General features: G+C 42.1%; 1 protein-coding gene across 1 annotated transcript in view; it reads left to right on the forward strand.

Annotated features, from left to right (window-relative positions):
- sdk2b (sidekick cell adhesion molecule 2b) overlaps positions 1 to 20870 on the forward strand; it is a 290174-nt gene that overhangs the window by 266108 nt on the left and 3196 nt on the right. The window contains 9 exon segments of the mRNA XM_034218059.1: positions 199 to 314; positions 697 to 883; positions 3727 to 3864; positions 4225 to 4434; positions 4902 to 5027; positions 7422 to 7586; positions 7734 to 7874; positions 10080 to 10218; positions 16145 to 16274. Of these exon segments, the coding sequence (XP_034073950.1) occupies positions 199 to 314; positions 697 to 883; positions 3727 to 3864; positions 4225 to 4434; positions 4902 to 5027; positions 7422 to 7586; positions 7734 to 7874; positions 10080 to 10218; positions 16145 to 16274 (1352 nt within the window).

A 20870-nucleotide genomic window follows, 5' to 3' on the forward strand; every position in this document is an offset into this window, starting at 1 on the left:
TGATTCTGAAGTGATCTAAAGAAGCACGCTAAGAGGAGTCATTTGTCTTTGTAAATCCCGGGTTCTTCTTCTTAGGTTTAGTCAGTTTGGCTGTTATGCTGCTTGTCAATACACTGAGTATAGCACGAATAAAACAATCCCTTGTATGCAGGAAATGTCCTTGTCTGGTATAATAATGTGTGTGATGGCCTTCAACAGTGCCTACAGCGCCGCCCCAGAGTGTGGCCATTCAGTCCGCAACCGCCACCCAGCTGGACGTGACGTGGGACCCTCCCCCCGTGGACGCACAGAACGGAGACATCCAGGGCTACAAGGTCGGAGTCACACTTTTTTTATTTAACATCTTCTGAAAACGCTGCCAGGTGCCAAAATAGGCCCTGGAGCAACACATTTTATAGTCCTACTTCCCAGTTTTTATCTTTATATAAAGATTCAAATGTTTATTTGTAGTGCTCAAGAGACCGCATCTATTTCATGTGAATCACCATTAAATGCACATTTCTACACTTTAGGTAGCACTGTTTTCCAGAGGGGCTTTCAATGAAATTGTTCAACAAAACATTTACAGTGAATCAAATAAAAAACGCTTTCCCTTAAGGGAGATTGAAATGGGAGGGAGGTTTATAGAAGCTGAATTCCCTGAACAGCGTCTGTAGACTTGCATTAATATTCATTCATGAATCCTATTCCACGTAGGTTTACTTTTGGGAGTTCCAGCGCAAGAACGATACGGAGCGGCTGCGGACTCTGTTCATGCCGGAGGGGGGAGTGAAGCTGAAGAACCTGACCGGTTACACCACCTATATGATCAGTGTGGCCCCTTTCAACGCAGCTGGGGACGGACCCCGCAGCGCACCCACGAGGGCCCGCACCCAGCAAGCAGGTACATTAAACCACTAGAAACCGAATAAAAGGCAGACCACCACCATGGCTGTTTTACATTTTTCGAATCCGCTATAGCAGGGGTGTCCAATCTTTTTTCACTGAGGGCCACATACAGAAAAACATACGAAGGGCTGGGCCACTCACTAGAGGTGAGGTATATTGCCTCGTAAGTTATAAGTTAGCAAAATCAATAAAATGTATGTAAATATGCTTGTTTAATATGCTTTAAGCAAAAAAACACAGCATACATCCCAGCTTTCATTTAGTGTTTCATTTATTTAGTTTTCAGCTCATTCATTAACACAGAAACCTCTGATTGCTTGAAATAAGGGGAAATAGGAAGTCTATATCTCAAGCTTGTTATGCAAATAAGTTATTGCGCTTTTTTTTTTTATTGTAAAAAATATTTTCAACTTTAATTTACTGAGTTTATTTGAAAATGTGGCTTATTAACACATGTAATATATTTTTCGATATGTTTAAGATGTACAATATAAGACAAGCACAAGTTTCATGTGTGGGCCATATTCCATTATACTTTTAGAATTTGCGGGCCAATTCAAAATGGACCACGGGCCTCATTTGGTCCCCGGGCCGTAGTTTGGACACCCCTGCGCTATAGCATTAAATATGTTGTTCACCGGCCTATGCTACACTCCTTCCCAAGTGTTATAAATATCTGGCTGGTAGATGTTCTGTAATCCTGTCAGTGTTGTAGTCAAGTCACCAATTCACGAGTCCAAGTCACTCTCGAGTCACCACTCTTCGAGTCCAAGTCCGAGTCACCAAGGGAGAGTCGTAGTCGAGTCCGAGTCACCCAAGGAGTGTCCGAGTCGAGTTTGAGTAATCATTACCTGTGTTCGAGTCCAAGTCCGAGTCACCTAAGAAGAGTCCGAGTCACAAGTCTTCATGTATTAATCTTCGTGGATATATGTGTTGACATGTAGCTGCTCCTCTACATTGCTTTTATCCTGTCATGTTATACTAATCTGTCTATTGAACTGCTGTGAAGCGAGTTTGGCTACAACTCTTGTAATAGGTGCTATACAAATATAAAGCGTATTACTAATATTAATATTATTATTATTATATATAAATAAACTATATTTAAAATGATGCCAATATTTTCCTATGGTAAAATTTTCGTTTTGCACTTTTATTTTGATAGTAATAAGATCGGGACTCTTATTTTGAAGGAACTTTTATCACGTTACTCTGATGATAGTGTTCAAGACAGCCTGTATGTCTGAACTCGATCCTTAGAGTAATGTGTTACGGAGCCTTCTCTTCAATATTGTTTTCACATAACGAGCATTTTGCGCTGCTCTTTTCCAATGTGGAAGCAGAATGTGTGAAAGCATACAGCACGATGCGGGGTGTGTCTCTAGACATCTTTAGACTGGAATAGCGGGGCCCAGTACGTGAACTCGCCTCACAGGTGCACACGCCAGGATAGAGGACATCAGACTCCAGAGAAAATTTGCTCGAGTCCAAGTCGGAGCGTCAATGTACAAGTCGAGTCCGAGTCATCGTGGGGGAAAAAAAGCCAGAGTCCAAGTCAGCGTACGCGATAATTCACGAGTCCGAGTCCAAGTCATCCTGCGCAAGAATTCACGAGTCCGAGTCGCGTCAATCAGTGCGCGAGTCCGAGTCGAGTCACGAGTCCCGAAAATCGGCACTCGAGTACTCCATCTCTGAATCCTGCTGACAAACAGGTCAAACAAACCAACCTGAAAACATAACCTCTTTGGCGGAGGTAATAAATATGCAAATTCACTATGAATAAGTGCAAGAGTCGGGAACAGCGGTAATCAAGCAATCCAGTAAAACAAATACTTCTCTGCGTTTAATGAATGAACACCTGATGGAGAGTTACTGAGCAAAAGAAGACAAACGAGGTAACGGCATGGCATGACTAAAGCAGATGAATTCGAGCACGTACAGTGATGTTCAGTCATTTGTCATATTTATGTGCTGCTGATGCCGGTGTGGAGAACGCAGAGTGTTTTCTCAAATCGGATGAGTCAACCGAGAGGAAAGTATTTGATGCGAACATGATGCTAATTGTTGCTGTCAGCATGCCAAACTATGTTAGCAGAACCACACACAGAGCATACGTTTCTAATCAGCAAACCCACTCGGAACTCTTTTGCTGAATCTCATATTTGTCTGAAAAGTATGGAAATTCTCTGAGCATGCTTTCTCTCTACAAGCACCACAGAAATTGCCCATTACCATCTATCTTTATTTGATATCTTTCTTTCTGTATCTCTCTCTCTCTATATTTCTTAAATCGCTGTATAAAAAAGCAATTCTTCAAATTTGTGGTGCATTTAAAGAAAGAAAAAGAGCTTGTTCACAGCATCTTGGTTTCCCTCGTGAGCCATTGTGGTGAGAGGAGGAAACGGATGATAAGCTGGAAGGGGGAGGAAGGAGGAGCGCTGTGGATATCGTGATCCCATCTTTCTCAAATACAAAGGGGCTTTGTATAACTGCAAGCGTCTCAACTTCTGCTCGACAAGTTTAAAGACAACAGGGCAAACAGTGTTTGGAGCACAGTGGTGTCACGGGCTCAGTCAGCTGTGAGGGCGCCTGGAGGCTGAAAATTGTCATTGTGAATTCATAGTCCTGTCAGATAATATTTTTTAGCGATCGTATGGGAGCCATGACCCTTTGTCATATGGTTACATTTGAGTTGTATGGGCTTCGTATTGAGTTTTCTCTGAAACACACCCATTTCTACAGCCATATGTCCACAGATACGTCCCTGGAAGAGCTCCAAAAATTGTTTATTGACTACTTCCCATGCATCGTTTAACCTCTGGTCTCTGAATGTTCCAGCTCCCAGTGCCCCCAGCTTCATCCACTTCAGTGAGCTGACCACCACCTCCGTCAACGTATCCTGGGGCGAGCCCACCTTCCCTAATGGCATCATCGAGGGCTACCGTCTGGTCTACGAACCCTGCACACCGGTAGATGGTGAGCTCTCGTTCTCCCACTTTTCCCTGCTCTAAATGGCTGCTGATTTCCATCAAAAGCTTTATGCACATGACAAGATCTAATAAATATGCAGATTTTGTTGAGATCAATTTACTTTAACCTGTTCAAAAGTCTTGTAGTGTGCATTTTACTTGAGCTTTAAGCTAATCAACATTGACCCTAACAGCTTGCAACCTTTTATCTTCTGTTATCATCACAACCTAACTAAATGTGATTATATAATAATATCAATATAATTATTCCCCCTACTAATGTCATGTCTGCTTGTGTGTTTACCTGTGAGCTCCCTCCCTGCTTGGCTTGTGTAAGACCTGCTCTAAATGTGGTTTGTTTGTCTAGAGTCCTCAGTGGCCTGTGTCGACTGTCTCCACTCCCCCTCCCCCCCAGGCGTCAGTAAGACAGTGACAGTGGATGTGAAGGGGACCGGCCCCCTCTGGTTGAAGCTCAGAGACCTGGCCGACGGCATCACCTACAACTTCCGCATCAGAGCCAAGACTTTCATCTACGGGCCTGAGGTGGAGGCCAACATCACCACCGGCCCCGGGGAAGGTACAGGCCGATCTGATTATGAAAATTGTTCCGGGATTAAGGATTTACATCTGATTTGTCAAGTCTTGTTTGGTTGACTTATCATCCAATCGCCTGTTGGTGTATTTCTTTGTATATTTTCTTTTGTAGATAGATACCTCTCTGTTTAATCTTTTTGCCATTTTGGAAAGTGAAATGAAATGTTGACTTACTTATGGACACTAAGGAGTTTTTAAAAAAGCATGTGATTTTTTTTATATTTATAGTAACGGTATTATAATAAGATACAGTAAAAAAAAAATCAGTAATCTAGCACCCCCATTTATCTAAAATGGTATGATCCTATGCTACATAACCAAATTGTCCCACCATTGAAATAATTTGAAAGTAAGCTTGAGGGTCAAAACAAGCTCCTTGGATCAAATTGTCGTGTAATAGATCTTTATTTTTTAATTCTTCATTTGAAAGTCCTTCTTATTCCTTCCCAGGAGCCCCGGGACCCCCAGGAGAACCCTTCATCACTCGCTACGGTTCGGCCCTGACTATCCACTGGACCAGCGGGGACCCGGGACGTGCTCCCATCAGTCGCTACGTGATCGAGGCCAGACCTTCAGGTGTGTGCTGCAGCCGCCTGAGGACACAGACCATCAGCACTTTAGTCATGCATCAGTAAACCTTTCCCTATGCTAGCCTCCTTGATACTTTAAATAAGGAAAGTGGTGTTAAGTGTCAACACCTGCGGCCCCTGAGGGTCTCCCTGGTGTTTTAATGGGTTATTGATCCTGGCGCTGCAGTTGAAACAATTGGCATCAGGTTTCAGTTTTGATTGACAGGCACGGACAGGGTTAGGGAGGTGATGGATGGTAGTAGGGCTGTGCATCTTCACTGGTCTCACGATTCGATTACGATTATCCTGTCAACGATTCGATTCAATTCGATATCCCGATGCATCACGATTCATACCAATGCGTTGCATCCTCAATTTTCTATATTACTGCACATGGCTTATTTTTCATCAATGCATACATGCAGTAAATACATATGAACTCTCTTTTTATTATTTAGAAAGTGCTTCAGAAATCAATAACATAAATGTCTTGACATTCATTTATAAACCAAAATAAATGAATTGTAGGTCTAGCCTCCCTATATCTGTGTGTGAAGTTGTTCCATCCTCAAAAACAAAATTATAATGCTTCTGCAGTCTAGCTGCAGCTTCTAGCAACGGTCTTCTGTTAAAAAAAGACACTGAATGTCCTGAATGTGGCATCACCATAGACTGTGTATATAAGGGCATCACACACAGGACTTGAGTCTGAACACAGCAGACAGGAGTATTTACAATAGCATACAAACAAAAATACTGCATGTGGGTGCACACTTACATTCTCTGTCTTACTGTTACATAAATCCCATGAATGTATGAGAGTAAGTTAGCTTCATTATATCTCAGTGATTAAGTGAATAATAAAGTTTCTATCAGCCTGTCACTCATTATTTTCAGGGGGGGGGCTGGGCTTAGAGGAACGGAGAGGAGACGGTGATCGCGGGAGCTTTTTTCCTCCTGCCTTCACAAACTTTACACACGTGTATATATCGTCTGAAAATTGCTAGAGGACATTCATACTTAATTAAATCCACCAAAAACCTGACATGATTGTAACGCGATTATTTTTGATAAACATAAATCCCTGTGCCGCAGCGACACGGAGTGATTCAGAGCGGGTCCTTCTGCTGTTGGTTCTGGACTGGTGTTCTTGTGTTGGTGGATAAAGCAGACTGCTCCGTGTTTGGTGTTGCTGTGCCGCTGTCACGTCTGTTCCCTGATCTCTGCGTCACCGACCGATTTGATATTAAAGTGACAAAAAAAAAACGTTATAGTAAAGCCGCGGCCGGAAAATCAGGAAGCAACGTTACTACGCTATAACCGATTATCTTCCGTCACTGCATCGAGACCGAATCGTCCACGTCCGCATCGCAATGCATCGTAGAAACGATTATTTTCAACACCCCTAGATGGTAGGTGACTCACTGATGGGGATGTGTTTCACCACTTTTGAGTGAAAATAGAAGGGGGTACTTAGTGTAGCATTAAGAAGGGTTATTATAATAATAAAGCTTTATTTATATAGCACTTTTCATACAGCACATGCAGCTCCAAGTGCTTTACAAAATGCCTGGCACACATTACAAATAAAAAATAAACAACAAGACATTCCCCTCAGATCAGATGTTAAGACCTTTACAAATACATGCAGCACAATATAACATTTGAACAGGTTAAGAGACACAAGGAGGTAAAAGGTATGATAATACAAATAAAATTAAATAAATAATGATTTCTCTCGGAAAGATAAGACCCATGACAAGTGAAACGATGCAACAATATGAAACACTATAAAATAAAGTGAACGTATAGGTACAACAAAATACAAAATATAATAGCAATAAAAACGTCATAATTATAATAAAGGGTAGGAAGATGGCAAACCAACCTCTCACAACGCCCTCCCCCCTCGTCTTCTTGTGTCCATATGCCAAGGGCCATAACTCTCTGCAGTATCATATAACTGGATGACTTGTTTTTATCTTCAAATCAAATGACCCGTTTTCTTACTTTTGCAAAAGTTAAGCGACCAATGACAAATGATCTCCCGTGCTAGTTTATGTTTGTGTACCTCACTAAAAGAGATGTTGACAAGCAGCGATGTGTAATAAAGGGCCTCTGGCAAGATTTCCAAAGCAAACAACCTTCTTCGTGTGAAATATGGCTGCGACACTATTTATGATGTGGATTTGGTTGCTGTAAATTTAACAGGTGCAGTGAAATTGATGGATTGTGTAACATTTGTTGGAATTATGGATTACCCGGGGAGCTGTCAGCCAGCCAGGCCGGAGCCTTGTATCAAAACAAACAACCTGTTAACAAAGACATATTGCCACTGTTTAAATGTTTTACCTGTTTAATTTTCTCGTCACACAAAATTAAAACGTAATCTCCATTACAGATGAGGGATTGTGGGATATCCTAATCAAGGACATCCCCAAGGAGGTGACATCACACACATTCAACATGGATATCCTGAAGCAAGGGGTCAGTTACGACTTCAGGGTCATTGGAGTGAACGACTACGGGTACGGCTCCCCCAGTCTACCTTCTCCTTCGATATCTGGTGAGCTTTCCTACGTTTCTTCATAAATTGGAGAAACATACATTTTCAGACCTATTAATTGAATTCCCTGAGGTCATTCAGGCATCACAGAAATAAGGCCACTTTATTTTTAACAAGCATGAATTCCAATGTATGTGTTTCGTCCAGCCCAAAAAGTGGCGCCTTTCTACGAGGAGTGGTGGTTTCTGGTCGTGGTGGCTTTGGTGGGGCTCATCTTCATCCTGCTGCTGGTCTTCATCCTCATTATCAGAGGCCAGAGCAAGAAGTACGCCAAGAAGTCAGAATCAGGTGAGTGCACACAAATACTTCCAGAGTTTCTAGCTAGACTTAGAAACTGTAAGAGGGGCCAGGAATCTGAATATGAAAAATGGTCTTATTAAAGATTCTCACTTAATAAGGGGATTTAATGATTTGCCGTTTTCAAAAATTGAGCATCAAACTTAGTTAACTTTTTTTTGGATGATTTAGATAATTGACAGAGTAGAGGGAGAATAAAAGAACGAGAGAAGAGGTCCATTCAGTGAAGCTCTGACATCAGCGGGTTTTTCCCTCGGCTCAGCACTTCTGCCATAGCTGTTTAGCTGCCAGGCATGGGAGGGGAGGGGGTCCCTGCGGGTCACTGCCCATCTTTCTGACTGACAGAGGGAAAACAAGAGGTTCCTTCTCACTCTAACAAAGACGCTCTCAAAGCCTCCATATTCCCCTGCAGGAATCTGGCCCCGGCCACTGGACCTACAGTGGCCGGGGCCAGATTCCTGCAAGAGTTTTTATTTTTCTCCGTGTTTGTGTGACCATCAATTGACCTCGAGTAGCCCTGGAGCTACCGCGGAGGTCCTGGCCTCGCTGCGGTCCCTCATAAGTCTGAGGATGACTGAAAGTGTTTTTAAACCTGTAGCATGGCCAACAACAGTGCCTCCAAACATTAATCTACTGCACAGCATGGCAAGTCTGTCACTCTCAGCCTTTACAGTTGGCGCTTTGATTAATCGCGAGAGACACCAGGGAGTCGTTGCAAAAACGTTGCGTTATTGCCTATTCATGTGTGATCCACAGACAGTGTTTACACAGAGGCTCACTCATTTATCATATTCTGAGTTTGTACATGTCTTCCTCTGTGTTTGCATTTACAAATGTCATTTGTATTCCTGACCTATTCTATTTTTTATTGACTCTTTAAAAACATTCCTCAATTTGTGTGGACTATACTGTATAACCTGTATAGTTTCCACCGGTGGTATATTAAAAAATAATCAATTACTTTAGACTAATAACCTATTGTTTTGTGTCACATTGTTGTATTATTGACCTCACCATAAAGTGACCTTGTTTGTCAATGCGTGCCATTACGAAAACTAAAAGTATATATAATACTTAAACCTTATGTGTTAATAATAATGTAATTACGGTTGAATATGGGTGTAACATTTGTGGTTCATAGGTGCAATGTGGGTCTAATAACAGTAATATGTAATATAGTGTAACATGGGTATGATATGGACGTAAAACGGGTGTATTAATGTTGTAACATGGGTTTAATAGGTGTGTATTCATATGTACTATGGATATAAAAAGGGGTGTAATAACTGTTACTATGATGTTCTATAGGTGTTACATGGGTGTAATATGGGTCTCATAACAATGTAATATAGGTGTAACATTGGTAAAAATCAGACTGAAAGGAGTAAATCCACATTTTGAGAAATTCTAAGGGTTCGATAAGAAGTTAACACCACACTCGTTGAATAAAAGGCTACTGCTAGCGGCCTGTTAGCTTATTGAACAGAGACTGGAAACGGGGGAAAGCAGCTAGCCTTGCTCCGTTTGAAAGTAACTAAATCTGTAAACCAGCATCTCTTAAACTCACTAATTACCACCCCAGGCTAGCTTTCCCCTGTGTTCACTCTGAATGCTAAGCTCCAGCTACACCTTGTGTATTATTCATTTTTCTTGTGTAACTCTCACCGAAAAATAGAATAAGCATATTTCCCAAAGTGATGAACTATTGCTTTAAATCACAAATATTAGTTCTATAGTTGAATCTCTTTAAACTTGAAAACAAATAAAGTCAAAGCGTTTGCGTTTACCATGTCCTCGAACAATAATGTTGTTGTTGTTCTAAAGACACACCTTTTTTGAACCTATGATTTGTCAGCTTTACAGTTATGATATATACAGCTCTGGAAGGAAAATGTTTTTAATGGTCCACATTTTAAGACCTGAAAGACATGACATATCATTTCCTCATGACAACTTCCCTCAAAGACTTCAAACATCTCTATGATTTACTCACTCATTACTTTCCTTTAGTTGGTCCATATTCCCATTTAGCAACAGTTACATTTAATCATCCGTCTATGTTCCATCCTTCCTAACTCCTAATGTTGTTCTATCACTTACCCACAAGTCATTGATCAGCCCCCTCCATCCTCCCGGGCACTAACCTGCATGTCCATCTGGCCTGTGGTCACACAGTGTCTCTGTACGTGTGTCCAGGAAACAACTCCAACTGTAACGCTCTGACCCACGGAGACATGGTCAGTCTGGACGAAGGCCGTTTCCCCGCTCTGGAACTCAACAACCGAAGGCTGTCTGTGAAGAACTCTTTCTGCCGGAAGAACGGCGTCTACACCAGGTGAGAGATTTAAGCAGCTTTAAAGTGCAGATTATAATTAAACTAGAAGCTTCATTTCAGGTCAATAATGAGATATATTATATGGTGTTATAATTGGCTTAGCCATAGAATCTTCACATCATATCCGAATACATTTTTAGCTCTCTTCCTCCTGACAAATCCTCATCTGCAGCTTTTTCAACGTTTCATATAAAAAGACTCACCAAGGATTTAATGATGCTGCTCTATTTCAGTGCATCCCAGCTGTAACACGCAGTATGTTGAGAACATGATATAGTTTAAAGCCAATCACTCTGACTGACACCTGCAAGGACTGTCATAGGTCCAATTTTGAACCATTTGCATTAGACCAGTAACAGTTTAGGACGGCTGAAAGGTATGTGGCAGATTGTGTGTGTTTTAGAATTCTGATATTTAGATGTTTTGCGACAGGTGCACTCTGATGTTGCACCGAAACAAATTAGCCTCCTCTGTATGAGCCTGCATGTCCATACATTGCTTTGTGTATGAGAATGTGAGAGAAAGTAGTTTTTGAAGGTGTGTATGCAAGTGTGGCCTTGAGGATAGATCAAAGCATCTCCAGGTCTTTGAGGGGCTTCCAGGCAGCTTCCTATTATGTCTCTGGGCTTGAAGGGGGGAAGGAAAGAATGCACAGATGTACTTTTCAGACTCGGCGCTCTTTGAACTCAGCCTAAGCGAAGGAACCCAATTCCCACACCTGAGCCCCCCCCCCTGATTATAGATTAATGCCACGACTTGATCTCCGGTCTCAGAATACCAAAGGCAGGATAAAGTCCGCCACCTGATACCAGGATCACAAATCAAACATTCCTAATCCTCCAGCATTCATTGTGATTCAGCGCTGTGTCAGACAGCAAATGCCATTTCTGTTTGGTTTCAGGTTCAGAAAGATTCTCTGTACGGAGAACATTTCCCCAAAGTCTTACAAAAGGGTCAATATGCATGACAGTCAATTCAATTACAATCGCAGGGAAGTCAATGCAGTTCACTTTGCGTGACTGACAACTTAATCTATCACCACTCGAATTGTCAATCTGCATTGTTATCACTGTAAAGAGGTTAAAATGAAGACTTAGAATAGTACTTGAATTATCTGTTCCACAGCACATTGTCGATTCTGGTTAACAATAAACAATTTAGGGCCCATGTCCACATAGCGCCTTACTCTGAGCGCCATTGTCTATTTTAAATTGATTTGAACGAGTGGAAGCAGCCTTTTACAGAAAAAGGGCAGTGCCAAGCGCCTTTTTCCTAAGTGCTCCAGCTTTTTTGTGCGGCCGCTCCAACTTGAAAATATTCAACTTTTCAGAAAAGCACCGAGACGTCACTGTACAAAAGCTTGTGTTTGTTTTTTGGGTTTTTTGTTTTTGCTTCATCCCTTGCTCTGTGGCTGTCAGACAGGGAAATGACAACATCGTGTACATAGTGTGAGAGCAAGAATCTTCCAGTTGGTGATTAGTAAAAAAAAAAAAATGTCAAAGATACGGTATGTATTGTAGCACAAACAGGTTAAATCCATGCTAGCTTATCATATAACGACGGTCATACTTTATCGATATATCCTTGTCCTTGAAACAATAAAAGGATTTTTTTTTGGATGAAACGTCAGCTCCTTTCTGCCAGAAAAATGTGCCATGTATACACGGGCCCTAAAGTATCACGTCCTCCCACGCTTGATGTAAGACATTAGCAATCTGACGGCACATAAACTCTGACACTGGAGTCCAAATGTGTCTCCAATTTGAGCTTCAACACCCAGATGATCAATGTTTTACTGCCTTTAAGATAAAGAGGGATGGAATTAACACCATTATTCCCGTATGGCTTTGTATCACTCTCTTTCATTAGTTTGAAACTTACTTTGACGCTCTGGTTTGGGGTTTGAGGAGGTCTTGGTGAAGTAATTCAGTGTAGATTAACATGGTTTTAAACGCTGTTGAATGACAAAGCTCTTGAACACTTCAGACATGTTAATGAGTCCCTACAGGCGACTGTAGCAAGAGGAGAGCCTGATAATGAGTATAGACCAGGGGCGGATTTGATTTCCCCCCCCGGTCCTCGTTTCTTACCCGACGTACTGCTGACTGAATTTTGCTGCGAGAGGTTTAAGTGGAGCCTTCTCTATCCAAGTGAGAGAGCTGATACATAATTCACGCCTCACTTACCAGTGTATGAGAGTCAAGGAGAAGAGGTGAGAGTGGGCTGAGCTTTCTCAATGTTTTTAAACAGGCAGTTTATCATAATGTCTCGCTGGCCTCCCGATTGCATTTCTTCACACTGGCTCCAGCTCTTTGTATGACTGTGTTTTATAAAGGGGGGAGAGGGGGGGTCTCGCTGTAAGGACTGCAGAGGAATGGGAGTTGGTAAAGGTTACACTGAAGAGTCCTTGAGGAATAAGTGCAGATTGGAATTCCGAGCTGTGATTCAAACTTTGTTGCAACATTTTCGAAGTTGGACTGCTTCTTAGAAAGAATGTGCCCTGAGGGATTTGACTTTAAACCATTATTTTTACATAGTCGCAAATGAAAAAAAAGTATTCGTTTTTATCTTGCTAATACCAGCCACCTGTTAGTTTAGAAACTCACTTCAAAGTATTGAAAATAATGTTTTAATTTGAGTTATTAATCAACAACTATTAAATTGTGTCATTACCTTTATTGATAAATGATACAATTACTGCAATTATAACCCTTAAATGCATCATTTGCTAACAGTTTCACGAATATAAGTGCTAATAACAACAACAAAGAGAACATTACAAGCAGAGTAGTGCACTAAGTACAGAAAAGATGTCCTTAATACAGTGAAGCCCACTAAGCATTTACTGTCATACCTAAGCAATGACATGAGATACAAATAGATGCATATCATGCAACAACAAAATCTTGCATATACGAATACACACACCATCTGCATGCATTTCATCCAGCCATCTCACATAGGGCACCTAGCTCATATTCTTTTCAATCAATATTGTGCCCTTTTTTTCATTACGCCTAGTAAGATAGGTAAAACACATCCCACATCCCCCAGCGAAGTTGTAATATGTCTGCATAAACTGACACACTTAAAATCTGTAGAACATCTTCAAACCAACATAGACAAATGAGATGACATGTAGAACATCATAGCTCGTAGCTCTCTGTACATGTTTCACTCCTCCACTCAAGTTAAGTGAATCAACTTTAGTTTAAGCTCATTGAGCATAATTGAATTACAGTTTGCTTTGTGATTTCCCAGTGGAGTGTTACATTTCATCCACACCGCACGCGGAACGCCAGCCCTCGTGAAGACAGCTGGAATTTAGCCACAACATTTTTGAAATGCTTTCAGGATGTATTTATTTGGAGAAATGCTAATGTGTTTTGACGTGTAAATCGGCTGTGTGTGCAGCAGCTCCACTCCACTGGCAGCGAGTGGCGGCCGACACTATGGCTGGAGAGTCAACAGGAGTCAGTGTGTCCCCGTGGTCTCTGCCAAACCAGCACCGATCAGCAGAAACAGATGGGTGTTTGTTTAGCAGCACCGGCGACAGTGGAAAATACGGAGAAGCTCTTTTCCCCTCTCGTATTTACTTAAAGAACTCTTGGCTAGAGCATACCATTTTAGGAAATGTTTTTCCAGTTTTTCATCTTTCTCTGGTCTCATTTTTCTCATTCCTCCTTTCTCTCAGCTTTAATGTTCGCTCAGCACCTCTCCGCCTTATACTCGTATCTCTCAAAAATACATCTAAATATTTGATCCTCCGCAGTATGCCAGTAGCCCTTTAATCCGCACAATGTACAGTAGGATCTAATAACATTTTCCCGAGCAGAGCCTTATGCAGCTGGTTGTATGATGAGCCCTTTAGCACTGCAAGAGTTCAGTTCAGACTCTAGTCACAAGGGCCCAGTGGTTTGACATTCCACAGCCCACATTGAGCACTGAATGAGGGGGAATTATTAAATCCAGAAGAGAGGCTTCAGGGCGCCATCTCATGAGTATCCCATGATTCTCATCAGGCTGCACTCCTACACACAGACAGACAGTGATACATGCGAACTGGAGAGGAAGCGCCTTCTGAAGTGTCATTGCAATGAATCAGGGCTGACTAGACTCACTAAGAGGCTTTATTAACATAAAGTGCTTCAATATGATTTCCGAATACAATAAAGAAGGCCAAGTAGTTTTTTATAAACTCAACAACTTTGGCCTTATTTGAAAAACAGTTTTTCTGGTTATCGTAGCATTTTACACACAAGTAACCCCCCCCCCCCCCCCCTCTCACCCAACTTCCTCCTGACTGCTTTTCTGTTTTGTTTTGTTTCCTTGTTTCTTTTTGGTTTTGTTTTGTTTGTCTACCCTCCCTCCCAAATGTAAAGCGTCTTTGGGTTCAAGAAAAGCGCTATAGAAATATCATTTATTATTATTATTACAAGTAAGCAGTGTTGTGCTAGTTACTGAAAACCAGTAACTAGTTACCATTACTAGTTACTTCATTTCAAAAGTAACTCAGTTACTTTACTAGTTACTCACACCCAAAAGTAATGCGTTACTGTGAAAAGTAACGTTTTGGTTACTTGAAAAAAGGTCTCCCATTAATGCCCTTATAGCCTTCATTTCAGTACTGTTATTGCATTGGAGAATAATACAATCTGTTGATCAACTTGACATGCCTTATATGCAATCTGGATTGCATCGATATTAGCTGGCTTTCCATTTTTGTATATTCTTTCTCCAGGTAGTTGGAAAAAGTTTTCCGTCCCATATGCCGTGTGCCGCCCGGACATGCTATCATGCTAACTAGCTCCCTGAAAGCGGGTGACTCCACTGTAGCAATAGCCTGCATGTGTTCTACAACATACCGTGCAATGGCTTTATCGACTTTTCCCTGGCCAGCAGTCCCTTGGTTAAAATCCAGCCGCTGTTGCTTAGGTGGAGGTGGAGTGGCGTCGGCTGAGTCTCTGTGGTCTTAGCTACTAGCTTCGTCCCAGCATGTTGTTTTTGCAGATGTTTTAAGAGATTTGAATTACTGGTTTGGGCAGTAGATAGGATCTTTGACCCGCCAAGACACAACTTACATTTAACTAAAACGTTCTTTTCTTTGTGCTCGACAAAAGTGAAATAGTGAGAATATCTCCAGGTGGAGAAACTAGACTCGAGCTCCGCCGCCGCCATGATAGTCTTGTTAGTAAACAACACAAACACGCCCACAGCCCGTCTCCGCATGTGACACAGGAAGTATCTAAGTACATTTACTCAAGTACTTAAGTACAGTTCTCATCTCTGTTCGCCTGGCTGTTGACTATATAAAAAAAACTAACGGAGTAACGCACCATGTAGTAACGGTAACTGAGTTACTGAAGTTAAAAAATAATGCGTTAGAGTACTAGTTACTGCCAGAAATAACGGCGTTACAGTAACGCGTTACTTGTAACGCGTTAGTCCCAACACTGCAAGTAACTACTAAGATTTAAACATCAATACAACAGAGGTGGGGGGGGGTAGCTTTAGGTCCTGGTGAGACAGTTAAATCCAATACAGGAAGTCCAGCTTGAGTAACAGATCTGTGAATGTGAAGGCTTATGAATTGCCAAAACATTGCACAGCTGTGGAAATACTAAGAGACAGGATTTCACAACTCTGTAAAGTTATTATGGCGCAATAGTAGCAAAGATTTAGCATTAGCAAAAATGTCCAACCAACTTTATTTGATCAGAAGTGTCAGAAAGAATCCCTTAATGCGCAGTTCAACTTTGCCCAACAATTATTACAAATACAGTAAGTCAAAGCAATACAAGGAAGTGTGTCTACAACTCGTTACTTTTGACCTATCACATTGGAATGACGGCAAACACTTGCATTATCTTACATTAAAACAACAATCATCTGAATTATCCTCATGTCTGTATGTCTCTTTGCCCAGGTCTCCTCCTAGGCCCAGTCCAGGCAGTTTACACTACTCAGACGAAGACGTCAGCACAAAGTACAACGACCTGATCCCCGCAGAGAGCAGCAGCCTGACTGAGAAGCCCTCCGAAATCTCAGACTCACAGGTGCAGTAGCAACTCTTGATGTTTTTCTATGTCTTGTATGGTCTCTCTGTGTCAAATGTTCACCGTGTGTCTGTTGTGTGTGTGTGTGTGTGTGTGTGTGTGTGTGTGTGTGTGTGTGTGTGTGTGTGTGTGTGTGTGTGTGTGTGTGTGTGTGTGTGTGTGGTGTGTGTGTGTGTGTGTGTGTGTGTGTGTGTGTGTGTGTGTGTGTGTGTGTGTGTGTGTGTGTGTGTGTGTGTGTGTGTGTGTGTGTGTGTGTGTGTGTGTGTGTGTGTGTGTGTGTTGTGTGTGTTGTGTGTGTGTGTGTGTGTGTGTGTGTGTGCGAGCGATCTCCTTGAATTCAGCTTTGCATCGTCGGCTGTACTGTGTCAGTCCATACTGTCCACATGGTGTCTTTTCCTTGTCACTCACCTGAATGCAGTCGGGTCATAAGATATAGCTACAGTAATGCACAAGGAGATATGAGAGATTAATGACTCAAAGCAAAGCAGTTTTTAGACCAGGCAGTGACATGTGGAGAATGTCACTCTGGGAACATTCACCTGCGATCCAGGCCACTGCACTCAGCCACAGCAGGAGTTATGTAAGCCGGGGGGGGGGGGCACATGCACTCTGCAAAGTTTATTTTAGAGACAGTTAGTTATTGGAAGGCAGCCTCTACTATTTTCCTACCGAGTTCTCTTTAAGTCAAGCTAGACTTAGTATAAATAATCTCTGAGAAAAACTCTGAATTGGCTTTCCTCTGTAGCAGAGCCCACCCAGCCTAGAGTCATAAGTAGTAATATCATAGTTTTGAATGAATATTTAAAATGCTTTAAGAACACTGTCAGGACCAATAGATGAACATGTTTTTCTAAATGTCTACTCCAGCATTTGCCAATCTGCTTTTGCCCAGTAAGTGAGATCAATCTATACATTGTGACTTTCTCTCTCCGTCTGTTTCTGTCTTTCCATTGACCCAGCCTCATGTTTCTACATCCTGACTTCAATATTTTTTCCATTTCAGGATTTTCTTTTATCCTCACATATTTTATCTGGTTTGTTTGTTCCCCTATGTCTTAAATGCATACATGTTTTTTCAGTTCTTGCCTATGTGCTCCCTCCCTGTGGTTTGGGGGGAACCATCTTGCAGTCTGGTTTTGATCCTTGTCAGATGAAAGCGTCGGGGGGGTCCTGTAAATGGTCCTGAATTCCCTTGCTTTCAAGGTCTCCTTCAGTGTTTTCTTTTATCTACAAATTCTTCTACTCCAGGCATTTCTCAAATTATCTCGGGACATCTCTCGGCTACATGCGTCCCTAGTGTGAATTCCGCAGCCAGAAATCTCTCCCCACCTGGCCTTATCGGGCCCTGAGTCCCATTTCCAGATCAAATGAAAATCTCCCTACAATGAATCGTTACAGACAGGACCTTTCGCAGCACAATAACATCCCCCTCGTATTAATCATTTCATCATTTCATCACCTGTCTGACATATCTACCGTTCGCACTTGTGTATTGTCAAACATGGCCTTAATGCAGTGCCCGCCCCCTCAGTCTGAGGTGGGGACCCCCGCCTGCTGCCACACCACACGTCCAAGGTGCTGACGTTGGCTTTGATGGGCTACACCGCACAGACCCCCTTCCTGTTACCTCTGCCATGCCCCTGACAGGCCACCGTATCAGCACCCAATGGTGTTTTGAAAAAAAATCCAGGAATGCTCTTTGAAGTTTTATTGAGTGGATAACTCTGAGCTATCAGAATGACATTGCGCTGTCTGTCCTCTTTAATCCCCGGAGGCTCCGCCAGCAGGTATAAGTTGACTATTGTACTCCTCCTCAAGAGGGGATTTGGAGAGACTTGGCGAGGCAACAAGGCCACCATTACTGATCCGCTCCCCTGCAGGTAGTTCCATATTGACTTTTTCCATTCAAAGTATAGGCTTTCTGATTCAGCCCTGCCTTTTTGTGTCATTAAAGGCTGAAAATGGTCAAAGATGGATGATCTCATCTCTGAGTCACACACGGATTGTAGATCATGCCCTCTCTGCAGAGTGGCATTCCATGGGAGACAAATGAAAATGTCTGCTTTCTGTTACATGCTTTTCTCACTGTGCCTCTGTCTATCTCACTCTGTCTTTCTCCACCTTCCCACTCCCTGTCTCTGGCTACTGTAGCTTCTTTGGTTGGAGCTCTACTGAGAATACTTTGAGTAATGTTTGGATTGTCTCTAGTGACAACGCACCACTTTGTTTTGACTGGCCCAGTCTGAAGAATGATATCACAACCCAGAATAAAAGAAGATTATGACCACAATAAACAATGTTATAATAGTTTTAAGGTGTCTGTAACAGAAGATGGTAAGAGACAAAAGTTGAAGTGAGAACTAACCAATGTGTTCCCTTAGCGTACGGAAAAGTGACAAATAAACTGGAAAAAAAGGGAAAGAAAACAGAACAAAAGCACATGCTTACAGTACTCATTTAAATCCTCCAGTCTGTGACATCGCTAAAGCCCAGCAAAATCTGAAATCCCTTTAATCATAGTTGTTCTGATTGAAGCCACATACATTATAAGCAGCGAGAGGTGTTTGGCACTCTATATGCCTTGATGATGACAGAAAACAACTTCACTTTGATGCAGCAGGCTACACAGTATGCCAAAAACACATTTTCCCATTCCTGTTCTTCCTCCACTCTAATCTTTTTTTTCTACACAGACATTTCTGCAAACTCAAAAAAATGTAGGTACTGTGAATGTCTCCGGATATTTTTAAATCCCCCTCGAGCCCCACATATACTGTCTTTGTCTCCCGGGCCCCCTGCTGTGTTCACTTCATCAATGAGAGTGACATAGACAGCCCCCTCCCCCCCCCCCCCCCCCCCCCCCCCCCCCTCCTCATTGCAATAATCCATAACTAGAGGACAAAGGACTGACCCACCCTGAGGTATTGGGGTATGCATTCATTTAGTGTGTGGGGGGATGGGGGCCATGCTTGCCCTGAGATTGTTCTTTCAGTCTCATACTCTTGTTTAAACATTAGGAAGGTACATTCTTACTTCTTATAAAAGTTCTTTTTAAAATAATGTGTAACATTTGCGGAACAGCTTTGGCCATAAATATAGATTTAAAGACAAGAATAGCTTGATACGACTGCATTTTCCATTTTCAGTTGAACTCTCTCTAGACTGAGGTCATAGGTCAAAGTTCATGAGATAGGTCATCTCAACACCTGCCATATTTGCCAATAATTACCAATGTATCTACATTACATAGTGATTCTAGCACAAAGCACATCCATTTCTTCCTCTGCCCTAAATTGATCTCCCTCCTACGATGATAACAATCGCAATCAGGAACACAGGGCAACTTTATTATGCTGCTGTTAAATAAACTACTGTCAAGAGGGTTCACCAGTTAATTAGATAGATGTCTTAATCTCTTTCGCTGCCTAATTTAACATTGTAACGATGAGAAAATGTTTAATAATTGTCTTTGGCAGGCTGCTATGTCTGTCTTACACATCACCGTGCAAAAGTGAGACGGCGGTTCCCTAGAGGCTGAGGTGCAACGCTGCATTGCATGCCTTAAGTCTGCTTCTTTCACAGCATTCAGCTCTGGTAATTAGCTCGTAATGAGTCAGAGTGGGGAGCTGTTTCACGGGCAAATTATTAAGCATCTCCACTGTCGATTCCCCAATTGGATCGTTGAGTTATTTCTATTGAAGACTGCTGATGAACCAACAGAAGGACAGATTGCAGCGGTTTTTGTATGTAGAACATTCCAAGGGTCAGAACACCACAGCCAGGCAGGAGAAGGTCGCAATGCACTGTCAACACTTGGTCTATACTTATTATCACGACCACACACTCACAACAAGAGTGGTGAATCTCTCATTGCAGCGTTAGATCTTTCACAGTGAGGCAATATCACTTGAAGTGGATCGGCATGTCCTGTTGGACCACTGCGATGGATCTTGTTATTGTGTTGTTGTGTTGCTAAACACTGGCATGACTTGAATGCTTTTCAATGCTGGTTGGCCTCAAGTGTTTACAACTGGGTAACAATATTGCCAATGGACAACACGCACACGGAAAGCCACTGATGCTGGCATACCCCTGCTCTCCTTAGTGAGAGGAACAACAATATACAAAAATCTAAACAAAGAGAAAGTATAATCATAAGAGCCACACTTTGCTTTGATTAGTTTATAGAAGAATGGGAGTAAAGGGGATCAATTCCCTTTGTTTAGAACCAACAAGATCAAAAAAGCAGGATATCCAAAACAAGCGTCTGTTTGGACATGTATAAACTCTACAAAAGGAAAAAGTGTTATATAGGGTTTGGCATAGGGGACGTGCAACATGTTGAGGCTGAGAGAAATCTGAGCCTACTGCCATATGTATCACATATGTGCTGTGCAATATCCAGCATGAGAGCTGTGCTCCCGAGTGTATCCTTCTGCTGCGTGCCAACAGCCATGTTTCTGTATGGGAGGATTGAAAGCGATAGTATGAGAGCTGAAAGGAAGCTAAGACGGTCACAATTACCCGCATCATGTTCTGAAAAGGAACAGCCTTCCTTGCTTTCCTTTAGACCTAATTCATACTACAAGCCATGTC

This window comes from Gymnodraco acuticeps, unplaced genomic scaffold (genome assembly GCF_902827175.1).
Source record: "Gymnodraco acuticeps unplaced genomic scaffold, fGymAcu1.1, whole genome shotgun sequence".
NCBI classification, from domain to species: domain Eukaryota; kingdom Metazoa; phylum Chordata; class Actinopteri; order Perciformes; family Bathydraconidae; genus Gymnodraco; species Gymnodraco acuticeps.